Genomic DNA, 11,831 nt, shown 5'->3' on the forward strand with positions numbered 1-11,831 from the left:
TCGTTTCTCCAAAGGCTTTCACTGGGAATATTTTCAAGTGCTTATTTCCAAACATTGGCAGGCCAGGTAACAGTTTTGTGTTGTTGTTGTTATGGTTATGATTATTATTACAACTAGTACTTCAAATATTGCTACTAAGTGATTGCAAAGGAGGATTGATCCATAAAGAAGCTGCAACTTTGTAGGTGCCCTTCCAGCTTTTATCTATATATCGGTATTCTTTTGTTTAAGGAGGGCTTTCTCTAAACAAACCTCGCACAAAAGGTTTCAGTAATTAGTGATGGATTCAGGCAATATAGCCATTCAAATATGGCGGTCCTCTGATCTAGAATGAGCTGATCAAACACCAGAAAGCTAATGATTTGAGACACTATATATAGTGATCACTAAGCCCAAATGTGAACATATAGGACCAAAACAGGCATTATTTTATGCATTGGAAGACAGTCTCATGATCTCCATGTATCAAAGCAAGTACATATAACACATGAGCTTTCCAAAGCAACCTTAACTACTGGTGCCCACTACCAGGAGGTATCGATGTGGACCTGCTCAGCATTTCAAAATAATAAGCAGGCTAGTGTACTTGTTCTCAAACTCAAAGAAACAGCAGTTTGCATTTGAAATATAATTTGTGAAAAAGTACATGAGGAATGCAGCAGTATAGTTATTTCTTGGATAATCAGTGCTCAGCTCTGCTCTCAACGAAATAAGTGGTTCATTTTGTGCTGTCTCAGGGAGACCGGGCTCCTGCCTGTACGAAGTGGGGACCTACAGCTCTCCTTTGCTCAACTCCCATACCTTAAAAATAGTGAGAATACTTTTCAAATGACTGATCCAAGTTCATTCACCTCATCATCCATCTGCCTTGAAATAGTTAAGGACTCTTTTAGAAAAATATTTCAAATAGTGCCAAAGAGCTGCTAGGGGTTTTCTTCCCTCCAGTTCAACCTCAAACTAGACATACTATGAATTTCATCACAGCACTTTCTATTTCGGATAAATTATTCTGGCTTAAAAAACAAACAATCAAACAAATCTCTCTCAAAGCTTCACTTCCTTGGACAGGCAGGCAAGCAGGGGACACAAAAATGGCATGAAAGTAAATGCTGCTTTGCCATGGGTGATGGTACTTTCCTGCACAGCATGCTGAGGCTACTAAGATGCTTCACAGAATGACAGCCTGTGGTCTCAATCCAACAAGTCCTACTCAAAGGAGTACCCTTTATTCACATCTGAGACAGTGCTGAATTTAATAGGATTGAAAGAGTACAAACTAGCCGTGCAAACAAGCGCTTCCAAGGGTAAAACAAGAAAGACTAAAAATAACAACTGATAAATATTTTGCAATGTATACCTGTACTGGACAAATGGACATTGCCTCTGTATTTCACAAATGCAATTTCTAACATCCCTTTCAGTAGTACATACTGATATGAAAGCACTAAGGCACTGTATTTGTTGTTGCTTTTGAAGTGTAAGTCCTCACTGAATTCAACAGGGACTAAAGCTTAAAAGCATTCTACATAAAAGGCTGGTTTTGATTCTTTGTTAAAACTCAGTCACTTTATGAATGACAGAAATCTATACCAAAATTTAATCACTAATTCAGAATATTAAAAATGTTAAATGCTAAAATACTAAGTTACAAATTAACTTTGGTTTCTTAATCACAGAATATGTCTATTGCAGGAAAGCATAGAATTTTTCCACATTTATTTATGCTTTATAGCTTGTTTTTACTTTCTGATATATTACAAAGTGATAGAATTTGTTAGGTAGTGAAAAACTTAATCTCTTTCCTTTAAATTTCCTGAAGAGAAACAATAACTTTTGTTATTACAGTGAGGATGTGATACAGTAAAAATTTTCAAGGACTTTGGCAGAATTAAACAAGCACTTGCTTAATCTTACAGATATGGGTTGAATTTTACAGTTCTTAGTTACACAAAAGGTGTTGAATGGGAGTTTTGTCAAGCAGTCAGGATCTCAGCCACTAATAACCTCTCAGTTATTTTCTTTTTCTCATTAGTAGTCTAACAGCTAACACACTAATCTGAAGCTGCTATGGGATGCAAGATGAATTACAGCACATCAAGTTTCCCCTGTGAAAGCAGGTGAAAAATCTCAGGCAGCATCTCTCAGATGGTACCCGAGGCGAGCTCCTGAGCAGGTACCAGCCCATGGGGCCACGGTGGCTCCAGCAATGCTGGCACTTTGCACCACCGAGCTCTGGCCCCAAAATTAGCCCACAGAAATTCAAACAAAGGCATTTTGATGAAGGCACTTTGGGGTGATGATACCTGAAGCCATTCAGATGCTCTGGTGACTCAGTAAGGGGAGTACAAGGAGTTGATGCCAGGAGGATTTGCTCTGTGCCCCTAACTAAGCGTACACACTAAACACTTTCCAGGCAGGAGTGAGGAGGATGGTGTTAGCCTGCTTCCTCAGTGCCCTAGAAGGGAGACAGATCAAAGGGTGCCATGGCTCCTTTAGTCACCTTTGGGAAATGTGCAGAGCTGAGAAAAAAAAGTCCCTTCAAATGTGTATCCAACAACTGCTGATTACACACACAGAGGGTTAGTAAAACTGGCTTTAGTAGTTCTGAATTTTTATTGCCGGGATAGATCTTTCTCCTCTGTGTGAGAGGGGAGCTTACATGATGTGAAGGGAAAATATAATGAATGGGTGCTTCAAAAATGTTGCTATTTACTTTTGTGAAACAGACTGAAATTAAGCATCACATGCTAGTCAGGTCAAGTCTTAAAATGTATGCTGCTTATTAAATGCCCCCTTTCTTAGGACTAACTGCTTCCAATGTGGAAAAAGTCCCAAGCAAATACTGTGTTTAATTTTTGCTCCAGAATCTTTTCATTTTGTCCCATGGTAAATCAGTTCTAGTTCCACACAAGTAAATTAACTGAAAAGAGCCTTTTCAATTATATTAAATAAGGACTGTTACAATAAAATTATCTCTGATTATTCAGTATTTTGTTTTTCTGTTATTCTATGTCATGGAATCCACAAACTATGTGTGATTTACTTGGGTAAAATCAAGTAAGAGAATCAATGTTTTGTTAGGCTTGCACATATTCTAAATTGCTGATACCTTCCTGAGGCATTCAAACAAATAGGAATCCAACAAATGTGGGAGTGAAATATTTTCTGAAGCTTCTTTTTAGACTGTACACAATAATACAAATGAAAACATGAAAGAGTGTTGAATGAATCACTATTTTTTTCTACATTCAGAGCTCTCCAATGGAGAGTTAATTAATATTTTCTAAATGTAGTAATTTCTTTCAGGAAAATAAAAAACCACTGAGAAGCAGTGTAAAAACTGTGAAGAAGTTTCAGAAAAAATGCATATGTTAGCATCAGCTGAAGCTAAAATGTCTGCCAACTATAAAGACAGATGTATAAAATGCTCTCACATGCAAATCCAATAATCATTTCAAAGTGCAACTCGCAGCATTTTGTATATTTAAACAAGCACTATTATAAACAAAACTCTGAGCCTATTGCACTGATACAGGACAATTATCCTATCATCAGAATACTTATTTTCCTCCAAGCACAGATTAAATAAAGTAACAACATATACTAAAAAAAAAAACCAACATAAATTTATTTTAAAATTATATTAATTTGGAAACAGTAGTCTTGTAGCAACATATTGATTCTGGAGAAGAACAGTACTACCTTTTTCTTAGCTCTATCATCTCTTACAATTGACAGAGCTGTTAAAGAAAGTTTTCTTAAATTGTTAAAACACGTTTATTTTCTTGCAAATTAATTCTTTTTAACTCTTTATGATAGCTTTGAATCCCATAAAGAAAGATGAATTATCACATACTGAGCCCAAGCTGTGAAACAGGAGGAGACAAATAGAGACCCCTACTGTGTTTAACAATGTAGAAGAAATTCCAGACTCAAAAGAAAAATTTTCTGTCTTTTTTCTCAGCCCACAAAAGCTGTTAGCATGGCTTTGAACAGTGGAGGGCACTGTTGCTATGCAAAACCCGGTGCTGACATGGCACACTCGGTTAGATCTATTCAGTAGCCTGAATCTCAGAATTTGTTGAGTAACAGCCACCTGTGGCACAGGCACTAGCTGTACTCTGGTTAAAACATTTGCAGTTTCTAATCTGTGCAGCGAAGCACTTCACTATATCAAACACTGGGCCCTTTCTCTGTGGACGCAGATGTGGAACAGATGCAAGCTTCACAAATTATTTGTAATATCTGCGCAAGATATCATATTAAATAAGACCTGTGCCATGTTTTTCAAAGTCATATAAACAGCTACTCGGTTGGCTGTTATGGCATAGGTACAATAATTTCAGGTTGGGCAAAATTCATGCACAAATAATGTGGGTGTCTGTGGGAATTAAGTTTAGTTGGAATGCATCAAGTTTAATTGGGAATCCTAAAAAAAAAATAAAATCGAGGTAAATACTTCTAACACAGCTGATATGAAAAAAATTGAAAAACCAAACCAACTAAACTAGAAGAAAGAGGGGGATTCTGCATCTGATTCATAGAGATTCTGCATCGCTCTCCTTGGAAAGTGCATAATTAACTACATCCTAAACTACACAACTCTAACACCCTGCATGAATTAATGAAGCCAATCACTTTTTGAGCAAGGACAGAAAGGAAGACAAATTTGGTTTTGGAGGCTTGCAAGACAAGGAACTGATGTGAGGACCAAATCCTTCATCTACTAAATATCTCAAAACTGAATTTACTAGTTCCGGACTCTGAGTAAAATTACTCACAACCAGGAGTACTTGAAAGAGCAAACCTGGCACAGTTCAATGCCAGTTGTGCAGCTCAGTCATTTTTGTCCTTCACCATTCCATACACTGCAGTACTGCCCAGGATAGCAAAGCCATAACGATCTAGACAAATCCTTTGGCTTTCATCATTTCCAGCTTTGGAGTCATTAGTGCATCAACAAATTCATAAATGAAAGCTATGGAATGGCACCAGGAGAAAGGGTCTACTGAAACGCTGAATGACGAGTCAGTTTTGATTATCTGGAACAAAAATACAGCAGCACCTGCAGGGTTAATTAAGCAGCTCAAGATGCTGGGCTTCACATAAGAAAATCTTTTTCCTACTTTAAGGACTGTAAACACTTGTGCTGAACTAGATGGGCATTTGATAAGCTGTACAGCATGTAGCAAACTCCGAGGGATCTCTAGTTAACACTCAAATTCAGTGTTAACACTTAACAGAACAGTGGTGAGCTGCGCTGCCAAGGTCAACTGCACAGATGTACTAATTGTATTATGAGCTTGACATCTAGTGGCCACCCCTGGCAGGGCAAAGCAGGCAAAGGTTAAATCAGCAAGCCTTGTCAAAGCACTTCTAACTACCCACCCTCAGGGAGAGGAGACCTGGGGAAGCTTTCCGGCGCTCCGCGGTCCCACCTTCTGGCCGGCATTCCCCGGCCGAGCTCCCGCGGTGCGAGCCAGCGGCGCAGCGCCCACCTGCGCCCGGCCCTGCGCCCGGCCCTCCCTCCCTGGATCCCAAGTTTGGAAATATCTTCGGTATTCCTTTTGCAGCCTGTGATAGCTTTCGGATTTCTAGGGGAGGAGGGGAGAGTGATGAAACTGGGGGTGCGGGAGGAGGAACACACCACACGCGCCAGTAAAAAAAAAGTGGCAATAAGCATTTCAGAAGCGCTTTTTGTAAAGATTTAGTTTACACTGTAATTATAAATATTGTTCAAGTGTGCTCGCTTTTTGCACCCTAAATATAGCAAGGAAATAATAAAGCCGCCTCTCTTTAATCCTCTATCTCTTCACGTTTTAGCTCAAAATAAACAGATTTTTCAAATGTGTTGCATTAAGCTTTTCTATCACCTTTAAAAACATCTATCTTTCTGGCCTTCATGGTTTTGAAGGGTATTTTCTTGATAAGAAGAAACGTTCTCTAGGTCTAACAGCACTATAACTGAACCAGCTCCTAAAAGTACATTTTGGCCTAAATTCCCTTTTTTGAATTAATGGACAACCTTCACTACATTTAGTGGGAAATTTTAAGAGTGTAAAAGAAGCAGGATTGACATCGATATATAAAATTCAATATGAATGTACTGCTAGAACTAGATTTACTAGTGCTTCCTCTGGGAAAAAAAATGTAGACAATTACTCTCATTTTACAAATACAATACAATAAAATAAATTATTTTTATATGCTTTATTGCAGAAACTGTGTCAGTACTTAACTATTTTAATGTCATGCCTGACCTGGTTTATTATCAGCAAAAGTGATTGACTCATGCCCTGGCTGCTGGATCGTAAACAGATATGCTTGTCTATGTTTGGCAGACAACAAATCAAATGAAGGAGAGATATCAGGAAAATCTTCCCAGGACTCAGACTATTTTTCAAATGGCACTAATAGTCTTTATTAATTAGTTTATTTTTACACTTTTTCTAATATAACATGTTTTTTGAATTGAAGCTTTTCCTCTGTCTTAGGCAAGGAAAAGTAATTTTCAACAGCTAAATGTATGCATATTAATAGCTTAATTACACAGAATTTAAACAAACACCTTTCAAAATTTCCTTCCTCTCACTCTGAAAAAAGTGTCTTAATGTCTGCCTCAGGAGATGTAAGACTTCAAGACCAGAATCCCTAGATAAAATCTGACCCAGTTTTGTCTACTTCCATTGTTATACATATATCAGCAAATTGGCCGTTTGCTGTAATTTCCTTATTTTTGCAAATATTTTTCTATGGCCAACACAATTCAGTGCAGAGTATTTTTAAAATTACACAAACACAGATGTTACATAGTTTGAACATGAAGTCTCTACTGTAATGGCAAAAGTATTTCTATCAAGTTTCAATTACCATTTCTAATCAAAGGGACAATTTATAGCCATACTAATTTGGCCTTTATTTTTCAAAACAAAAAGCCTTCTCTTACACTTGCCTCAGAACAAACATTTGCAAAAATCACATAAGTTTTATGTTTGCTGACGGCTGCTTGTGACTTCTCAAGTTTGAAATCCAACAGTGTCTAAGCAACAGAGAATAGCTCAATTTCATACGGAGGAATGTCCCCCCAAAATTTGTTTTAAGCCACCCTATATGCAGATGGAGTGACCACACTTGCATGAGGCTGGCTGCTACATACTGAGCTGTGTCTTTGCTGTAGCTGAGCCTGTGTGTCTCTGGACATACTCCAGAAGAATACTAAGTGCAGTCACCAAACTGCCCAAAACTGCACAGCCCATTCCCACTTTACCAAGATGAAATAGATCGATTAGTTTAGACTATACTGTATGTATTGAAGAATGGGAGAAAAAAGAGGTCCAGTATTTTAAAAAATGACTGAAAAAGGCACATTAGAAAACTCTTTTTACACAGTTCACTACAAGGTATCCCTTCCACCTCAGGCTAAACAATAATACATCTTTGCCAGAAACTTCACATGAAGAAGTCCAAAGCACCATTTGTCATCACTTTTACCAGAACCTCACTTGCACACTATAAGAATCACTTTTCAGCAGAAAAAAAAAAAACTAACAAAAAAAAACCCAAACCAAAAATCCAACCATAGTAATAATAATTTTAAAAAACCAAACAAAACTCCCACAAACAAACAAAATACTTTCTATTATCCCTACCTTAAAAATACAAATGCTATGTCTATGGTTTAATTTTAAAATTAAATGGAGTTGAAGAATGTTTATTGTATCTACAATTCTGATTCATTTGTAATCTGTTGAATTAAGCAAGTGTATTAGAAATGTAATTCCAGCTATTACAATGCGTTACATTTACTGAGAAACTGAGATTATTGTATTCTACAGGCAGTCATCTGAGTCCTGCTGCTGCTGTTTTTAAATTATTTCCAGCAGATCTTCTCATTTAGCAACCTCAGATTGTAGGGGTTTTAATACATATTTTTGTCTACTCTTCTACATTGCAATTATTCAAGAAATATATGGCCATCAGCTGCTTGTTAACATTTCTTTTCAAAATTATTTTAAAATATATTTTTAGCATTTCACTTTTGATTAACAATTTCAAACAATTTCGAGTGTATATCTGTAGTTGATGACAAACTAATTGTCTTCAGATTTCCAACAGTTTCTCACCACCATGACAATGTCCTGTTTGAAGGCAGTTTTGTTATGCTGTAACCCAAGCTGGCTATAAAATTATTTGTTTAGATTCTAAAACTTTTGTGATAACATTAGCATGAAAGTTCTGCTGTGACCAGTCAACTTAAAACCCGGCCTAATGTTTGTCTTCCATCCTGCACCCCAAACTTCCATGTTTCTCTCTGTTGCTATGAATGTCCCTTCACTGTGAAGATTACATTTATGGGACATTAATTTTTAAATGCTTCATTTTATAAAATCTATTTTGAGGTGACATTAAACATGATTTCATTAAATTAATACTAAGCTTCATTTGCTTAGTCTTGCATTAACTTCTTTGGAGACAAGGAGCAAAATGAGTGAAAAGGCTACACATATGAAATAATACTGCTTAAACAGCTTGCTTTCTTAAAATGACAAATATTCTTGCGCTGTGTGAACTATTTTTGGCCTGTTGCAAAATATACTCAGGAACTGTAGCAATATCTTGATCACAGCTGTGAACAGAAACGAAGAACACTGATTTGACAAGAAGTGTTTTAATTCACGAGATTTGGAACTCTCATTATATCTGGCCTCTAAAATTGCCATTTCAAGAATGGCAATCGTCAGGCTTCCTAATATAATGTGTAAATGATTTACATTACACTAATGTGCACTAGGTAGCCCTCTGCTCCTGTAGTTTGTCTCCACCTTGGTCACATTTCTCAAATGAAAGTGCAAACCCAACTTTAGCGTGTTAATTGTTAGCCATCAAGGGTTTTATTCTATTAATTAAAATATGTTTTAATAGAAGGAAAAATAGTACATTTTGATAACAGCCTTCTAAGGCTGAAAAGTATTTTTACATTGTTGCATTTTAGGGCTGCTGTGAAAGCCGATTTTGTGCTATTCAGGGACCACAATAATAACGCTTTAAAATTCCTCACTGGGATGCAATGTAGTCCTTTTGATGGAAAGACTGTCTTTCTCATTCGGCAGAAATAAATCCATTCATTTGATCATGTAGTCATTGAGGGCAATACAAAACAAACCAAGTGTGAGAAATTCTATGTGATGAAGTAAACAAAACAAAACCCCCCCAAAAAGGGGAAAAAAACCCCCATTTCCATGACAAAAAGATTCTTTGTCCTTAATCTACCCACCATATGCAAGCGTTTCTTTTTAGCATATCTCTTGTTCTAATCTCGGGTGACATGGCTACATAGATAAGATTCACAAAACAAAACAAAAACCTAGTTTAACAATTTTTTTCAACTTATTAACTCACCAGGAGTGTCATAATGAAGTAGTGGGGTTTTATTTTCCTGTATTGAAATGGATTCAGAGCATGTAAAAGTTTATAATGCTAATGATAAATTCTTGGACCTAGAGTCCAAGCCAACAGAGATGGGCTCAACAAATCTTGCTTTCATAAAAAAATACTAATTCTTATCTGCTTGTCTATATTAATTTATTTTACACGACCACAGTTTCCTAAGGAAAAAAAAAAAGAAAATGCACAGCTTTGCTCCTCCACTATGACAGAAGGAAGCATTTCTCTGTGTGGCTGTTATTGTCAACCAAAGTAGGTTTTCCTGGAGCAGGGGCAGGAACCCCCTTAGCAGTTTTGGATGGTGTGGGACTTGCTCCCTGCCTCCCCAAACACCCTGGGAAGGAGTGGAAAGCTTAATAATTTCCCAGTCTGACAGATGTTTTAACCTTATGAAGTGGATTCACGCTGCCTTAAGCTTCAGGGCTGTAAAGTTCAGATACAATAGTCAAAATCCTCCTCAAGCTTCAACTTTGCTGCCTTTCTCTCCCCACAGATGCAACCTAAGAGTAATTATAGTTTTAAAGCAGGAGAAGGACTTTTTTGTTTTCCTTTTCTAAGGGGGAGAGAGAGAGAGAGGAGATAATATAGTGGAGCAAGGGGCCTACACAGAAAGCAGAAAACATTTGGGATCCCGCTTGGTTATGCAAGAAACTAAGAAATCAGTGGGCTCTACGTAAAGAGGAAAAGAAAAACTTTCAAGTGGAAGCTCTCAACTTAGTCCAGGAGAAGAGAGCATGGGCTGTGATGTGCCTTTGCATGCTGCAGTGCCAGGGACTACTAAGGAAATTAAAACTAATTAAAAAAAAAAAAAAAAGGAAGAAGCCTGAAGCCCTATTCCCGAAAAGAAAATTACAGCAAAGTGGAAATAAAGCAGGATTACAGTCCAAATCTCTCCAGCTTTGGACACTTGTTCACTAGCAGCCTGGCAGCCCAGATGCATAAAAGCAAGTGTGCGTGTGCCTGCGTGTGGGGAGGAACCGAGGAATGGCGGATGGGCGAGAAAATAACCCTTTCCCACTGCTTACAGCCGGCGCGACAAGGGCTGGCGGCGGCGGTGGCACTCCGTGTCACCTACCACTGATAATAATTACTGTCGCAGCAGAGCCAGGAGGCGAAGGGGGGAAGGCAGCGCAGGGGGGAAGGCTAAAAGCTGCTGTTGAATCGTCTCGAAAATAATGAAACCAACTCCTCTGGCCCCGTGCACCCGAGCGGCCCTGCCCGCTCCTACCGCGGTCCCCCCCGGTCCCCCGGGGCGAACGGGAGCAGCGCCCGGGGCAGCCCTCGCAGCCTGGGCGGCCGACCCGGGGCCGCGAGGGCATCCCCGGGCAGCGACCGCAGTAGGACTGCCCCAGGGCCCGGCCGCCCGTGGGACCTCCCTGGGCCCCGGGCAGGGCACCCCGGCCCCGGCCGCCCCAACTTTCCTGGCGCCGGAGGGGCGAGCGGAACGCGGGTTCTGTCCGCTCCGAGACTCCGCCGGGAGGGAGCAGGAGGGGGGGAAAAGGGGATACCCAATAACACAGAGAGAAGGAGCGCAGCGGAGAGGAGGAGGAGGAGGAGGAGGAGGAGGCAGGCGCTGCTCCGGGACGCCCGTTCCTGCAGCTGCTCCAGCCCGGGTGAGTGGGGAGGGAGGGCCGAGCCTCGCCGCCGAGCCCAGCAGCGATCAAAGCGCTGGGAAGGCCGGGAGGTTGCTGCTGGGAGGGCTGCTTAGGCAGGGGGTGGGCTGCAGAAACTTGGCTAAACTGCGAACTTCTCAGTTCCGTTGCCTCTTCCCCCGGCTGCTCTAATTCCCATTCTCCCGCTGCAGAGTAATTGCGCTCCCATGTTCATCATCACCATAAATTCACCTATCTCCATCCGAAACACACTCACAAAAAGAGGGAGAGAGAGAGAGAGAGAAGGATAAAGAGGCGACGGAAGCCCTTACCGTGCTCAGAAACTACCTCTGCTTGTAGCTCTTCGTCCGATTTGAGATGCTGGGGTTTCGCTTGCTTTCGACGAGACATGCTGCTAACTGAGCCGTCTTGACTCTGCTTTTTGCAGAGGCATCAGCGACGTGGAGGTGGCAAGGAGGGGGGAAGGAATTGGGAACGAAGGGGGTTTGGGGACTGCAAATAACTGTTCACAAATAAAAGTCGAGTTGCAAAACAAACCAAACAAACAACAGAAAAGGCAACCAACACCCCGGGGAAAAAAAAAAAAAAAAAAAAAAAAGCAAGGCTAACCAGCCAGCCAAACTGGGAGTGAGTGAGTGAGTGCGCGGGTGAGCGGGTGAGCGAGCAGGGGATGAGCCGGGCGGGGTGTGCGCGGGGCGGCAGGGAGTGCGCGGGGCGGCGGGCTGGGGCGGCTGCGCGCAGCGCGCATGGGGCTCAGTAATTATGATTGTGAAT

General features: G+C 40.3%; 1 protein-coding gene across 2 annotated transcripts in view; it reads right to left on the reverse strand.

The window, feature by feature from the left end:
- Positions 1–11,610, reverse strand: part of SALL3 (spalt like transcription factor 3) — a 25,956-nt gene extending 14,346 nt beyond the window's left edge. For both annotated transcript variants that reach the window (XM_036406596.1, XM_036406595.1), the window contains exon 1: positions 11,369–11,610. In XM_036406596.1, the coding sequence (XP_036262489.1) occupies positions 11,369–11,447 (79 nt within the window). In that variant the 5' untranslated portion in view covers positions 11,448–11,610. The remainder of the gene's footprint in view (positions 1–11,368) is intronic.
- Positions 11,611–11,831: the final 221 nt, after the last annotated feature.

The sequence above is a fragment of the Molothrus ater genome, chromosome 1 (genome assembly GCF_012460135.2).
Source record: "Molothrus ater isolate BHLD 08-10-18 breed brown headed cowbird chromosome 1, BPBGC_Mater_1.1, whole genome shotgun sequence".
NCBI classification, from domain to species: Eukaryota; Metazoa; Chordata; class Aves; order Passeriformes; family Icteridae; genus Molothrus; species Molothrus ater.